The sequence below is a fragment of the Corythoichthys intestinalis genome, chromosome 4 (assembly GCF_030265065.1).
Source record: "Corythoichthys intestinalis isolate RoL2023-P3 chromosome 4, ASM3026506v1, whole genome shotgun sequence".
Classification (NCBI taxonomy): Eukaryota; Metazoa; Chordata; class Actinopteri; order Syngnathiformes; family Syngnathidae; genus Corythoichthys; species Corythoichthys intestinalis.
Window position 1 is genome coordinate 40,682,679 of NC_080398.1, and position 16,645 is coordinate 40,699,323.

Below are 16,645 nucleotides of genomic sequence, written 5' to 3' on the forward strand. Positions count from 1 at the left end.
ATTTTAAATGGCAGAAAAACGTATGGCTGTGATTTTTGACCATACACTTACCATTACAGCGCATTGACATTCAACTGGCACCCAAGTCAGGCTATGCCATTGACGGCTATGAACGTCCAAATTTTCCATTCACTTTAAATAACAGGAAAAGGTGTGGCTATTATTTTTTTACCTTACACTTACCATTACAGCGCATTGACATGCAATTGGCACCTAAGTCAGGCTATGCCATTGACAGCTGTAAACGTCCAAAATTTCCATTCATTTTGAATGGCAGAAAAACGTGTGGCTGTTATTTTTGACCATAGACTTACCATTACAGCACATTGACAGTCAACTGGCACCCAAGTCAGGTTGTGCCATTGACGGCTATGCACGTCCACATACTTTGCCAAAATGCCACATACCTAAAAAAAATGCCACATGCAAAAATCAATTTTGCCACAAACAAAAAAAAAATGCCACATGCCAAAATCCCTTCTGCCACGTACCAGAAAAAAATCCACATGGCAAAAAAAAAAAATGCTCCAGGCCAAAATACATTTTGCCACCTGGCAAAATCAGTTTTGCCACATACAAAATACCACTTTTTGTTCTCGCTGTCACTCCAAATTGATGCGTTTTAGGTCTTTTCTGTTACAAACAAAACAATGTTAATAAAGTTGTACTTTAATGTGAGTTATATGTATGACTTTTAATATAAAAATGACACAATGCAGAGCTATACTTAATAATAATAATAAATATTATATAATAATAATAATAATAATAATTCTATAGACAAATGATACTTTTTACAGTGGTGGTGGCAGTGAGTTGGGGGGTATTAATATGTCAGATTATTCCACTTGAATTAAATATTACTCTTTGTTTTCATTAAGCTAATACCTCTAAAGATGGTCATTTTTCACCTAAATCCAGAAAAATTGGCTTTCAAATAATGTTGTGTATGTATGAACTTTTTAAAATATAAATAATCACACAATGTTTTGCAAAGGTACACTTAAAAAATTAATAATTTTATAGACAAATGATACTTTTTACAGTGGCGGCAGTGAGTTGGGGGGGACGTTTTAGTCTTCTTGGGGGCGCGTATCTTAAAATAATGGAGAAGCACTGCTGTACAAGAATCAGGAAAATAATTTTTATTTTGTTGATGATGTTGTCAAACATTTAAAACGATGTGAGCGTGCACAGGAAGTATTGTTTTGAAGTACAGTATGATGACTGTACAGGATGTGGAGTCAAAAACAATACTTTTGTATGTTAGATCCGGTCTTGTGGGTTTCATCAATGAGGACGAGAATGACTGAGATCAGTCACTCCGGAAGAAAAATAGGCCTGACCAGTGGCGGAACAAATGTGAACAGGCCCCAGGGTTGGGGGGTGCTACTTGACAATTATTCTCAGGCCCCTTTACACTTTTGCGGGCCCCTCAGCTCTGCGAATGATTTTACCTTTCTGTTTGACCCTCGCCCAACCATGCCCACTTTACGCCCGCAAACCGGAAGAAATGCGGTCACACCTCCAGCACCCCCCTATGTTCCGCCCCCGGGCCTGACAGAGATGCGTTATGAAATACAGTCCAGGGATTCCCCGGGTAACGACGTACCTGACTTGCGCGATTTCAACTTTACGACGCGTGTCTCGTCCGCAGTTTTTTCTCCAGTCTTTTTTTTTTTATTATGGTCACGTAACAGCATCTTGTCTGCCACCTCTCAGCATTGATGGTAATTACAGTATATAATTTGTCATTCAATTTTGTTATTTATTCAGTCAAATTAATCTAAATGGTTGATCTCTACAGTAATTGCAATGCATATCTTATTTGGACCTTATTTCCCTCGGTATTATTGTGCAGCCATTGAGGTATGCTTTTGTAAGCGAATACAGTATGTCTCTATTGATTTACTTTATAGCATTATTGTACACTCTTTGTCATTATTGTATTTTATTTTTCTAATAGTGTGTGCGTAGTTTGACGGTGACAAGTTAATAAATGTCAGTTGTAAGAAGAACTATGGCATGATCGGTGTTACCAGAGGGAAATTCTATCTATCTATCTGGCCGTCCATCCGTTGTTTTACATTATTTTATTAATATGACGTATAATACATCTTTTTGAATAGTTATTTTGAGATTTAGGGGGTATTTGGGGGTACTGAAAGGGTTATTTCCAATTTACACGGAAATTCGGGTTATGTCACCAGCCTAGGAACGGAACTCGTTTGTAACCACTATCTGTAGTGACATTTGACAACTTGTGACCGCACTGCAAAGGTAAGTAGCGCCCTCAGGTGGAAAAAAAATATTGAACCAGATTGTCAACAGACAAAAAATAATTAATATTTGAAAGCAGAGCCCCCAAAACACAATAAAAATGTATAAATAACTAAAAATGAGGGCTGTCAAAATGATCGCGTTAACGGGCGGTAATTAATTTTTTAAATTAATCACGTTAAAATATTTGACGCAATTAACGCACATGCCCCGCTCAAACAGATTAAAATGACAGTACAGTGTAATGTCTGCTTGTTACTTGTTTTTTTTGGGTGTTTGGCGCCTTCTGCTGGTGCTTGGGTCCAACTGATTTTATGGGTTAGTACCATGAGTGAGCATGGTGTAATTATTTACATCAACAGTGGCGAGCTACTAGTTCATTTTTTGATTGAAAATTTACAAATCTTAATAAAATGAAAACATCAAGAGGAGTTTTAATATAAAATTTCTATAACTTGTACTAACATTTATCTTTTAAGAACTACAAGTTTTTCTATCCATGGTTCGCTTTAAGAGAATGTTTATAATGTTAATGCCATCTTGTTGATTTATTGTTATAATAAACAAATACAGTACTTATGTACCGTGTGTTGAACGTATATATCCGTCTTGTGTCTTATCTTTCCATTCCAACAATAATTTACAAAAAAGTATGGCACATTTTACAGATGGTTTGAATAGCCATTAATTACGATTAATTAATTTTTAAGCTGTAATTAACGTTTGACAGCCCTCCTAAAAATATATACAGGTATATATATATATTTTTTAAATGTCTATCGGAATATCCTCACATTTAAAAAGTATTGAATGATAAAAAAATAATGATTTTTAAAATCTAAAAAATAAAGCTCTATCACCCCAAAACATAAAGTAGTTAAGCGTGTGATGTATTCATTAAAAAACATGAGAAAACATGAGATGATTGTCTTTATTATATCATCATATAATTATTTACTCGTTCATCTTTTACAGTAAACATCAAGTAAATCCATTTTTTATTGCAGCATAACATAAAAATGAAACCCAGTTCAACATACACAAAGAAAAAAAAAATCATTAGTAGTGTAATTTCCCTTTCCGCATTTACTGCCATTGACAGCAATAAACGTCCATTTTGTCCCTCTAAGTTGAAATGGATTGGACGTCTATTGCCATCACTGGCAGCACACAAGTGATGAAGCACTTTACTACCAGTATTTACTAATTTTGCATTATTGGAGCTTACATTCCTGAGTACGAATACGACACTTGTCATGTGACATCTCAAAAATGCCAGCTGCCATTGACAGCAATAGACGTCAAATGACTTCATCGCTAGTAGACGTCCAATCCATTTGAAGTGGGCGGGTTGGCAGTGAATAACTGAATGTTCATTTGCTGCTAAACTCTTACTTAAAATGGATCGGACGTTTAGCGCCTTCAATGGAAGCCAGCGAGATTATGAATGTCGGCCTGTGAGTTAGCTAGTAATTTAGAGTGGAAATTTAGTCCTGAAATGTTCAACAACACGCCAAAGAAAGACCAAAAAAACAAAGTAAATTTGCATTAACTGTAAATTTTCTGTGATTGATGCAGAATGACATATCAAAAGCCGACAAAAACACCAACTAGTAGCGTAGTTGGTTTACATTCCAGTTTCAGCTAGCGGCTAACGGCAGTAACATCGATTGTGATACCTGAATTTTCCGCGTTAGTCGGTGTCGGCTGGGCTGGCTCTCCTCAACTCGGCCAGTTTGCTGGTGACAAAGTTCCACTTGAAGGAAGCGTCCTGGCCGCCCAGCGTGACGTATTTAGAGAAGCCGTCGTTGCTGCTCTCCCGCCGCTCGTCTTCCTCCGCCGCCTCCATGCCGTCTGTTTCGGCTTCCTCGGAAGGCCCTGGAGATGCCTTCTCCTCGTCATCCTCTTTGGTCACCACTGTCCCCGCTTCCGTTTCCTCTGTCGCCTTTTGAGCGGCGGCGTCAGCCTCCGCTTGCTTCCTGGCTGCCCAGTTGGCGGCAAAGCTGTCCCAGAATCCACTGCGGGCTTTGGTGGGACGGGGAGGTACCTCAGGCTTTACTGCAAGGGGACTGAAATGCGTGCATACATTAAAAAGAAAAATGATAATATGTAATAACATTTTTCATATGAAACAGAAAATGTGATAAAATTTTGGGGTCATGAGGTCAAAGGTCACATGGTTCAAAATATGTCCTCTAGATTATGAAAGAACAAATTAAGGAATTATTAAAATAGCAGGATATGCTTGTAATATCAATGATTAAATTTTGAGGTAGTGAGGTCAAAGGTCACAGGCCAAAGGTCACACAAAACAAGCCAGCTAGTTTTTTCTTCTGCAGAGAGAAACAAAACATCCTATTTTGTCAACTCTGTTAAAGTCTACTCTGTAATATATGGTATAATTATATAATATTATATATTTTTATATAATAAGTTCTGTGTAAGACAGCAATTATTACCTCTTTTGAAATAGCATGTGTTCGTTCTTAAAAAAATGCATACACAATATTTTACACTCTGTCAATTTCTCATGAACTGCGTCAGCACGGTCTAGCTATGTTTTGTTATTTTTGTAGTTAAAACGATTGTTATCATTATATGTGATAATCTTCCTACGCTGGCGACATAACCCGAGTTTCTGCGAAAGTCGGAATTAACCCTTTCAAAATACCTTTCCAAAAAGTCCAGAAGTATTGTATTTTGTTTAATAATGGATACACTGCCCTCTCGTGGCAGCGTTGGGTCTGACTGGACTGTCGCCTTGCAGACTTGTCTGTCATGGATAAAGCACAGCTGCGCTCTGGTTTGGCCCACATAAGACTGTAAGTTGTTTCAGCTTATATATGTTTGTGTATGCATCTGTAATTAAGTTAAGAGCTACAGCTTAGAATTGTAAATATGTTAGAATCCGTAGAATTTAAGCTAGCTGACTTTTGTGAGGCAAATTAGGCTAATTTAATTTACTAAATTTACATATTGATCAGACTAGAAGGACATTTCAACACAAATTTTTTTGTGTCAAGTGTTTTATTGTTAAAATGTGTGTCGTTTTGAACAGACGTGTACCTACAGTATGTGTGTTACAGCTTTACAAATTGTCAAAAGTGAAGGAAGTAAAAACCTTAAAAAAGCACAATTGCCTTGTTTCGACTTCACATTTAGTGAGGACAGAACACGTCATATTACCGATTTTATCAATTGCTTTGGTACGTTCCCTGGATAAGGCATTCAAGACTGTATAGCAAGAGAGTATTTCCATTTTGACATGGATGAAAATTTGTGGCCCCACAGGGAGGAATGTCAAGATGTGTAGAGAGAATCGTGAGGTCCCGACATGTAGCATTCAAAGTTTGGTTGTGCCGATTGTCTTATGTTCACATTTCTAATTTTGCTTTTGTTTTTTTCCCCGTTTGTAATAGTCAGTACTGTCTTTTGCTTTCTGTATCGCAGTGACATAGTCAGGAAATTGTAAAAACAGTAAAAGTGTAAAGTGAATCTTGTCCAGTCTCTCCCACACACATCAGCATCAGAGCCTTCCCCTAGAGTAACTGTTCAATTGAGAGCATCACTAAGCAATTTGACTGTCTTGTCTGTACACAATGAAACAAGGGCTTGTCAATCTGACAGCACTCACGTTTATTGACACAGAAGTTAAATTTGGAGCGATAGACTAAGTATTTCTGTACAAAAAAAAATGGCTCTTGCAGGTAATCCATGTTGTTTTGCTACTTGTGCTACATGTGAGCGTTGAACAAGTAGTTTTGAGAATTTCAGTTCTGATCCGAGAAACGTACCAAAGCAGTTAAGAAAAACTGTAACACAATTGCTCCCTCTTGTGGCCATACATTGCATACAAACGCAAAGACACTCACTTTTGGTAAGTAGCAAAATGGATTTTGGTATGTGACATTTTTCATTTATTTATTTATTTTTTGTATGTAGCATTTTTCAAGGCCATGCACGCCCATGCCATTGACGGCTATGCACGGCCAAATTTTCCATTAATTTTGAATGACAGAAAAACTTGTGGTTGTGATTTTTGACCATACAATTTACAGTGCCTTGCAAAAGTATTCGGCCCCCTTGAATCTTGCAACCTTTCGCCACATTTCAGGCTTCAAACATAAAGATATGAAATTTAATTTTTTTGTCAAGAATCAACAACAAGTGGGACACAATCGTGAAGTGGAACAACATTTATTGGATAATTTCAACTTTTTTAACAAATAAAAAACTGAAAAGTGGGGCGTGCAATATTATTCGGCCCCTTTACTTTCAGTGAAGCAAACTCACTCCAGAAGTTCAATGAGGATCTCTGAATGATCCAATGTTGTCCTAAATGACCGATGATGATAAATAGAATCCACCTGTGTGTAATCAAGTCTCCGTATAAATGCACCTGCTCTGTGATAGTCTCAGGGTTCTGTTTAAAGTGCAGAGAGCATTATGAAAACCAAGGAACACACCAGGCAGGTCCGAGATACTGTTGTGGAGAAGTTTAAAGCCGGATTTGGATACAAAAAGATTTCCCAAGCTATAAACATCTCAAGGAGCACTGTGCAAGCCATCATATTGAAATGGAAGGAGCATCAGACCACTGCAAATCTACCAAGACCCGGCCGTCCTTCCAAACTTTCTTCTCAAACAAGGAGAAAACTGATCAGAGATGCAGCCAAGAGGCCCATGATCACTCTGGATGAACTGCAGAGATCTACAGCTGAGGTGGGAGAGTCTGTCCATAGGACAACAATCAGTCGTACACTGCACAAATCTGGCCTTTATGGAAGAGTGGCAAGAAGAAAGCCATTTCTCAAAGATATGCATAAAAAGTCTCGTTTAAAGTTTGCTACAAGCCACCTGGGAGACACACCAAACATGTGGAAGAAGGTGCTCTGGTCAGATGAAACCAAAATTGAACTTTTTGGCCACAATGCAAAACGATATGTTTGGCGTATAAGCAACATAGCTCATCACCCTGAACACACCATCCCCACTGTCAAACATGGTGGTGGCAGCATCATGGTTTGGGCCTGCTTTTCATCAGCAGGGACAGGGAAGATGGTTAAAATTGACGGGAAGATGGATGCAGCCAAATACAGGAACATTCTGGAAGAAAACCTGTTGGTATCTGCACAAGACCTGAGACTGGGACGGAGATTTATCTTCCAACAGGACAATGATCCAAAACATAAAGCCAAATCTACAATGGAATGGTTCAAAAATAAACGTATCCAGGTGTTAGAATGGCCAAGTCAAAGTCCAGACCTGAATCCAATCGAGAATCTGTGGAAAGAGCTGAAGACTGCTGTTCACAAACACTCTCCATCCAACCTCACTGAGCTCGAGCTGTTTTGCAAGGACGAATGGGCAAGAATGTCAGTCTCTCGATGTGCAAAACTGATAGAAACATACCCCAAGCGACTTGCAGCTGTAATTGGAGCAAAAGGTGGCGCTACAAAGTATTAACGCAAGGGGGCCGAATAATATTGCACGCCCCACTTTTCAGTTTTTTATTTGTTAAAAAAGTTTAAATTATCCAATAAATTTTGTTCCACTTCATGATTGTGTCCCACTTGTTGTTGATTCTTGACAAAAAATTAAAATTTTAAATCTTTATGTTTGAAGCCTGAAATGTGGCGAAAGGTTGCAAGGTTCAAGGGGGCCGAATACTTTTGCAAGGCACTGTACATTGCAGCGCATTGACATTCAACTGCCGCCCAAATAGGGCTATGCCATTGACGGCTATGAACGTCCAAATTTTCCATTCATTTTAAATGGCAGAAAAACGTGTGGCTGTGATTTTTGACCATACACTTACCATTACAGCGCATTGACATGCAACTGGCACCCAAGTCAGGCTATACCATTGACGGCTATGAACGTCCACATACGTTGCCAAAATGCCACATAACCCCAAAAAATGCCTCATGCAACAATCCATTTTGCCACATACAAAAAAAATGCCATATGCCAGAATACAGAAAATCCAGAAATCAGATTTTGAGCAATAGACTAAGTATTTTTGCACAAAAAACTGGCTTTTGCAGGTAAATCCGTGTTTGTTTGTTTTTTTGCTACTTGTGAGGGTTGAACAAGTAGTTTTCAGAATTTCAATTCTGATCTGAAAAACGTACACAAGCAGTTGAGAAAAAAACTGCAATTGCCTCCTTTTGTGGCCATACATTGCAAACAAACGCAAAGACACTCACTTTTGGTATGTAGCAAAATGGATTTTGTATGTGGCATTTTTTGGGGTATGTGACAAATGTATTTTGGTATGTGGCATTTTTCAAGGCCATGCACGTCCATGCCATTGTCGGCTATGGACGTCCAAATGTTGCATTAATTTTGAAGGACAGAAAAACGTGTGGTTGTGATTTTTGACCATACACTTACCATTACAGCGCATTGACATGCAACTGGCACCCAAGTCAGGCTATACCATTGACGGCTATGAACGTTCAAATTTTCCATTCATTTTAAATGGCAGAAAAACATGCATGGCTGTGATTTTTGACCATACACTTACCATTACAGTGCATTGACTTGAAACTGGCACCCAACTCAGGCTATGCTATTGACGGCTATGAACGTCCACATACGTTGCCAAAATGCCGCATAACTCAAAAAAATGCCTCATGCAAAAATCCATTTTGCCACTTACCAAAAAAATGCCTGGTGCAAAAATCCATTTTGCCACATACAAAAAAAAAATGCCATATGCCAAAATACAGAAATTAAAATTTGAGCGATAGATTAAGTATTTTACGCAAAAAAATGGCTTTTGTAGCTAAATCCATGTTTTTTTGCTACTTGTGAGGGTTGAACAGGTAGTTTTGAGAATGTCCATTCTAATCTGAGAAACATTACAAAGCAGTTGAGAAAAAAAAACTGCAATTGCTCCCTCTTGTGGCCATACATTGCAAACAAACGCAAAGACGGACTCACTTTTGGTATGTAGCAAAATGGATTTTGTATGTGGCATTTTTTTGGGTATGTGGCAAATGTATTTTGGTATGTGGCATTTAAAAAAAATAAAAATGTATGGCATTTTTCAAGGCCATACACGTCCATGCCATCGACGGCTATGCACACCCAAATTTTCCATTCATTTTGAAAGGCAGAAAAACGTGTGGCTGTGATTTTTGACCATACACTTTCCATTACAGCACATTGACATTCAACTGGCACCCAAATAAGGCTATGCCATTGACACCTATGAACGTCCAAATTTTCCATTCATTTTAAATGGCAGAAAAACATGTGGCTCTGATTTTTGACCGTACATTTACCATTACAGCGCACCGACATGCAACTGGCACCCAAGTAAGGCTATGCCATTGACGGCTATGAATGTCCACATACGGTGCCAAAATGCCACATACCCCAAAAAAATGCCACATGCAAAAATCAATTGTGCCACATTCCCAAAAAAATACCACATCGCAAAATCAGTTTTTGCCACATACGGAAAAAAAAAATGCCTCATGCCAAACATACGGGGGAAAAAAAAAAATGCCTCATGCCAAAATCCAGAAATTAAATTTTGAGCAATAGACTAAGTATGTAGCAAAAAAAACGGTAAAATGGTAAATCCATGTTGTTTTGCTACTTTTGAGGGTTGAACAAGTAATTTTGGGAATTTCAATTCTGATCTGAGAAACGTACCAAAGCAATTGAGAAAAAATGAAATACAATTGCTTCCTCTTGTGGTCATACATTGCAAACAAACACAAAGACAGACTCACTGGTCTGCAACTGGAGGACTTTCTGGCTCTTGCAGTAGTTGGTGTTGATCATCTTTGTTGAAGAGGGCTGATAGTCTGTTCCAGCTCTTGGCTCCTGCTCCTTGCATCTGAACACAAAAATGTACAAAAGGGGTCAAAGATTAACCAAATAAATAAAATAAAGACAGGTTGAAATGAGATGACATACGGCGTACTTTTCGGGCCAGCTGGAAGACAGCGTTTTGGCTTTCGTCTTGCTGGACTGGACTCATCATGTCTTCTTCCACTTCACTCACCTGAATACATAACCACACACATGATGCGTGTCAGTCTTAAGCAGTGGCAACTGATCCCTTTATTGTGCTTCGCTGCCAGATTGTGTTTCTTACCTGTCATTTAAAAATGTAGGTCACTTAAAATTTTGTTCGAAAGCAAAGTTTGCGGCTCCCCTTGCGAATTAATAGCTGCTCAAGTGAAGTTCAGTTGTATTCAACTTTAAATTTTTAAATCACGGAAGTTCGCATTTAAAATTGATTTTATTAGGACTGCCGCAAACCGTTATATCGATGGTCGATTAAACATTGACTGTTTTTGCAATTGGTCGGTGAATCAGCTAAATTATGAATCAATTTTATGACTTATATTCCTCTGGTCTTTACATTTTAGCTGCAAATGTGTACTGGAGCTAAAAATGATGCTTTTCAAAGAAAATTGAGGACTTTTTTGTTTGTTTTAATTAAAAAAAAAAAAAAAAAATCAAAATATATGTAATTAAAAATAACTAAAAAGAGAATACATGTAACAAAATTATTAAATTGAATAATTGCGTTATTTAAACATTTTTTTAAAATAATAAAAGTATTTTTTTTAAAATAAATATCTATTTAAAAAGTGAATAAAATTGGTGAGAATTTTAAATAAAATGAAAACAATTAAAAATTTTAAAAAGTGAATATCTATAATTAAATTATTAAATTGAATAATTACATTTAAAGATTGAAAAAATATTTTTTGAACAAATACTTATTTTCTATTTAAAAATGAATAAAATCAGAAAGTAGAATTTTAAATAAAATTAAAAGATATAATTAAGAATAAAATAAGAAAATGTCTGTAATTAACTTATTAAATTGAATAATTAATTATTTAAAGATTTTCATAAATTATTTTTTTCAATAAATACATATTTTCTATTTAAAAAATGAATAAAATCGGAAAATAGAATTTTGGCTAAAATTAAAAGATAATTAAAAATAAAACAAGAGAATATCTATAATTAACTTATTAAATTGAATAATTTCATAATTTAAAGATTTTTTTATGAACACTTATTTTCCATTTAAAAAAATGAATAAAAATGAAAAAAGCAGATTTAAAATAAAATTGTAATATATGATTTAAATTTTACAAAAAGAGAATATCCTAAATCAAATCGTTAAACTGAATAATTATATAATTTTATTTTATTTTTTAAAATAAAAAGTAATATGAACCTTTTTATATTTATTTTCTATTTCCCTTTTGTTTCTATTTTCCCCATTTATAAAAAATAGGGGAATTGATTTAAAATCAATTAAAAAAATATAGAATCAACATGTATATAAAAGAGAATATCTAAAATTATTAAATTGAGTAATCACATTATTTCAATATTTTTAAGATCGATTTGAATATATATTTTTAAATAAATAAAAAATATGAACTGTTTTATAATTATTTTCTATTTAAAAAATGGTGAAATGACTATTTAAAAAAATTTAGGTCAATAGTAGCTAAACAATAACTTTATTTATATACTTATTTAATAATCAGTTCGTCGATTAATCGCGGCGGCCCTCATTTTACTTCATCGACTGCTATTGACGACTGAAACATGATCATTGACCGAATACCTCATCCGCCGAGTCGTCCACGTACTCCGGATCGAGCGTCTTCATGACTTTGCTCTTATAAAGCCTCCACGTGTGATTCATGGACGGATGCTGCTGTGGTGACGCTCGTGCTCGGACTTCACTCGGCTACTTTTTCTTCCTCTTTGGCCGTCATCAAGCGGTCAGCGGCAGCCGAGGGCAGGATCGGACGTGGCGTCAACATCCGAGCGTCGGAAGAGCCTGTGGAGGTGAAGCGTGGCACTACCTGTGAGGAGGGAGGGAAGAGTCACGCTTGAGGACGCCTGCCTGGGTTACCTGGAAACAAGTGTGGATTTCATCATGCATATTTCACACAGTCGGCCTCAGTCCATTGTAAGTCAACATTGGCTCCAGTGACAGTGACTCAAGCAAATACAGTATTTTTAATTCAAAAAAATATATATAAAAATTTTTTTTTATTTAATTTACTGTCTCACAAACGACACATCCTAAAACATTTTTCCCAAGTCTTTGTTTTTCTGACTAACTTATTTTTGGAGTACCGTATTTTCCGCACTATAAGGCGCACCTAAAAGCCTTTAATTTTATCAAAAGCAGCTTATAATTACATGCACGTTATATATGGATAAATATTGGTTAATCATGGCATGACATTCCCTTTAGCCCAGCACCATCTAGTGGATGCATAACGCAACCCCAACCACTACGACAGTATTTTTTTGGACTATAAGCTGCTACTTTTTGCTCGTCGTTTCTACCCTGCGCATTTATAAGGAAGCGGCTTATTTGTGGAGATTTGTTTTTCCTGTTAAAAATGATAAAATTGGATAATTCCATACATTTTAAAAGAATGGATTTCCAAATTTTGCCATGACATAGCTCTCAGCCGCCAAACTAGCACCGATAAAGCTTGCTAGAAGCTCGTCAGATTTACTCAAAAACTCAGGATTTTATAGATCAATATTAGAGATGTCCCGATCACGTTATTTTCAAAGTATCGGAATCGGCAAAAAAATATCGTACATGCCTTTTTTACATATATATATATATATATTTCTTAATTAAATCGTTTTCTAATTGTATTTAACGTTACAGACATATTAGGTTACACTTATCCAGAGTCTTTAGTTTAAGCTTAAGGTAGGGTTACAAAATTTATCGCGTTAACGGCGAGAATTAATATTTTTTACATTTATCACGTTACAATATTTAACGCAATTAACGCATGCGCTGCACGACCCACTCATGCATTGTCGCGTTCAATCTATAATAGCGCTGTTTTACCCATACAGTATATAGAGCTAAAAGGCAGCGTTAAATGAGTAGAGTGAATTTTGGCAGCCTTTGGAGCCTTTTTTTAATTGGCTAAAGCCTTACAATCCCTCTCCCAGCGATTAGAAATATCGTGGGAAGCAATGTGGGGAAGAAAGGTAGTAGTTTAACTTTTTCTTAACACCCTATGTTATGTCCCAACGCAGAGAAGATATATCAATTGGTACCACTACGCACAGTCATGGTTGCACTTCCCATCATGTATTTGGGCAGAACAGTTAAATGGCTACAGTATCATTTACTGAAAGCTCAACAAATACACTAGATGGCAATATTTAGTCACAATATATAAAGTCACATTTATCCTTTAAGAATTAAAAGTCTTTCTATCCGTGGATCCCTCTCACAGAAAGAATGTTAATAATGTAAATGCCATCTTGAGGATTCATTGTCATAATAAACAAATACAGTACTTATGTACTGTATGTTGAATGTATATATTCGTCCGAGTTTTATTCATTTTTTTTCTTAATGCATTGCCAAAATGTATATGATCGTGAAAAAATATCGGGAATGATTGGAATTGAATCGGGAGCAAAAAAAAAGCAATCGGATCGGGAAATATCGGGATCGGCAGATACTCAAGCTAAAACGATCGGGATTGGATCGGGATCAAAAAAACATGATCGGAACAACCCTAATCAATATGGCTCCATCTGATACTGTATGCTGCTACAAACGAACCATTTTAAATAGAAGGGCATCCACTATTTGCTACGACAAGAAAATGCGATGCTAGCATTGATTAGCCGTTTTCAACTGGCATTCGGAGGACTTTATTGCCATGGTATGCTACCACATAGCTGCTATATAAGGTTTAGCACTAGCTGTTAATCGTTTTTAAGAGGATTTCATCCACTTCAAGTTTAGAAGGCAAGGTTGCAAATGTAGTGACCTGTTTTTTAAAGTTTGTTTTTAAGCATTCAGATAACATGTGTTGGTGATGTTGATGTGTTTATCTGGTTAAAAATGTTTGATCTATGAAATATTTCTGGCTAACATCTATGTAAATATCCAATTTTAAGATGAAATTTGGTTGTTGCGGCTTATAATCAGGTGCACTTTATAGTCCAGAAATTACAGTACAACTAATACTGCGACTTATAATGCGGTGCGCCCTATACAGGTAGTCCCAGGGGTATGACGTACTCGACTTACGCGAATTCGTCTTTACAACACCGGAGTCTCGTCCGCCATTTTGTCTCCCGTCTTTCGTTTTTTTTTTGTTTTGTTTTGTTTTGTTTTTGTCACAATAAACAGTACCTTATTGTACCTCACAGTATCTTATTTTTTACTTTACTTTATCAATATGACGTGTTCTGTCCTCACTAAACGTGGTTATTCAGCTTGACAGACAACAAACAAGGCAATTGTGCTTTTTCAAGCTTTTTACTTCCTTCACTTTTGACAATTTGTAAAGCTGTAACACACATATGAAGACCTTCGTTGAAAACGACACAAATTTAACAATAAAAAACAAATGTTCAAACATCCTTCTAGTCTGATCAATATGTGAATTTCGTAGATTAGACCAATTTGCCTAACAAAAGTCTCCTAGCTTAAATGCTACAAATGCTAACGAATTTACAATTGTCAGAGCAAATCACTCACGCGTAACTCCACAAACTGTAGCTGTAGACAAACATATATTAGCTGAAACAACTTACAGGCTTATGTGGGCCAAACAAGAGCGCAGCTTTCCTTTATCCATGTCAGATGTCTGAGTCTGCTTCTTTGTCATACAAGGCGACAGTCCAGCCAGACCCAACGCTGCCAACCCACCATCATTAAACATAATACTGTACAATACTTTTGGGATTTTTTGAGAAAGAAAACGAGTTTAAATAAGGCGGCAGCAGAGGAATGGCACTATTTCCAATTGTTGTATATAGTTGAATCGTCTCAATATATGAATTTTGATTCTAATAATAATTCTACGTCTGATTTAATTTTAGGTGTCGTATACACTTTAATCTTTAAGAATGGTTAACGATGACGTTAAAAATAACTTTGAGAAGTATTGCTCTGTGGAAGTCAATACTATTACGTTGTGTGTAGCTATATTCGCATCGCCTTGATGTTTAATCCTGAGCTACTGTGAGGATGTTTAAGGTGAACATGAATTATGAATGCACATGCACGCACAAAGAGAAGCTCAGCTTTCTCAATGGAAATGACACCCCCGTTTTACACACGCACACGCTGGCCCAAATCCTTTGTTTTTGTACGTATTTGTTTTGAGCACAACAAACTTTTATAAATATGCAAAAAAATATTACAAGACAAGATTCAACAACAACTGTAAAACTGTCTCGTGATTGACTTCTAGCTCCCCCATCTGACAGCTTTCCGTCATAAAGCCGGAGGACTTTAAAGGGGAAATGTAAACTAAGGTTGACCAACCATGTTTTTGAATAATATCAATGGCTAAACAATTATGGCCAAAGGATAGCAGGGCACGTAAATGGACATCTTTCGTTCGCACGAAGCGAATGAATTTCACGCCATCATCGAGTAGTGTTCTCTGCTGCAAACACTTCGAAGATGCCTGCTTCTTTAACCGGTCTACTTATGATCAAGGATTTGCCAAAAAGTAAGTGTGATTTTTGGGTAGATGACTGATGACTTTGTCAAAGCAGAGCTGCCAACTGTTGTGGAATGTACAGTAGAAGCTAGCGACGTTAGCCGAAAGCCAACTCGTGGCAATAGTCGTGGCATAGTTGTTGTTGTGTTCGCTAGTGTTACGTCCCAAGGACGGCTCGCGAAGGGCGTAACATAAATTGAGCCACACAATTTCACAAGTGGCACAAAATTTACACAACAAACTCGCACTGAATATGGTAAATGGTCTTATACTTGTATAGCGCTTTTCCACCTTTCAAGGCAATATGTACAAAATGTAGATGAAGCACGCCTTCAGGGTAAGTCCAGGCCAAAACAACAAACATAAGGAATCTACACTTGAACCCCAACCGCTAACTAAACCCTGATCATGAAAAAGAACGACGAAAAGATAGCCACTAACCTAGCTTCTTACGCTAAAAAAAACCAGGAGAAAACGGGTTGAACAGAAATGGCGACTTACCCCTTCTTGCTTCAGTGCTCTTATTTACAGTGGTGAACAAAAACGATCCAATAACGAATAAACACAAAAGACCTCACCAAAAAAGCGGGAGTGTATCAGACTAGCGATCAAATGCAAACGAGCGTGAATGGCGAGCTAACAGCTGGCGAGGAGGACCGCGGCAGAATGCTGTCAAATGTGAACGTTGACAGCTCAAGTCCCGCAGTGAATCATGGGAAATGTAGTCTCAGGACAACACTGAAGTGGTGCTTTGTAATCTGTTCGCTTGTGTGAAAAAACTACATTTCCTCACGCCATTAGACGCCACTTCCTGCCGATAGCCCCATGAAGTAGTAGTAGCTGGTAGTACG

At 37.0% G+C, this 16,645-nt stretch overlaps 1 protein-coding gene across 1 annotated transcript; it reads right to left on the bottom strand.

Moving 5' to 3' along the window:
- Positions 1 to 3,246: 3,246 nt before the first annotated feature.
- LOC130915101 (uncharacterized protein C1orf232-like) lies at positions 3,247 to 12,123 on the bottom strand. Its single transcript, XM_057834834.1, has 4 exons — positions 11,900 to 12,123; positions 10,223 to 10,303; positions 10,029 to 10,135; positions 3,247 to 4,349 (listed from the first exon to the last, which is right to left on the bottom strand). Exons 1-4 carry the CDS (start codon positions 11,978 to 11,980, stop codon positions 3,974 to 3,976), a joined length of 645 nt encoding a protein of 214 aa, XP_057690817.1. The 5' UTR covers positions 11,981 to 12,123; the 3' UTR covers positions 3,247 to 3,973.
- Positions 12,124 to 16,645: the final 4,522 nt, after the last annotated feature.

What these genes read in the sequence shown, in the direction of transcription:
- LOC130915101 (XM_057834834.1), bottom strand. Translation starts at nt 11,980, where the DNA reads ATGAATCACACGTGGAGGCTTTATAAGAGCAAAGTCATGAAGACGCTC. An exon ending in TGGACGACTCGGCGGATGAG is followed by an intron (nt 10,304 to 11,899) that starts GTATTCGGTCAA and finishes TTATGTATTCAG; the next exon opens with GTGAGTGAAGTGGAAGAAGA. An exon ending in AGTCCTCCAGTTGCAGACCA is followed by an intron (nt 4,350 to 10,028) that starts GTGAGTCTGTCT and finishes CACGCATTTCAG; the next exon opens with TCCCCTTGCAGTAAAGCCTG.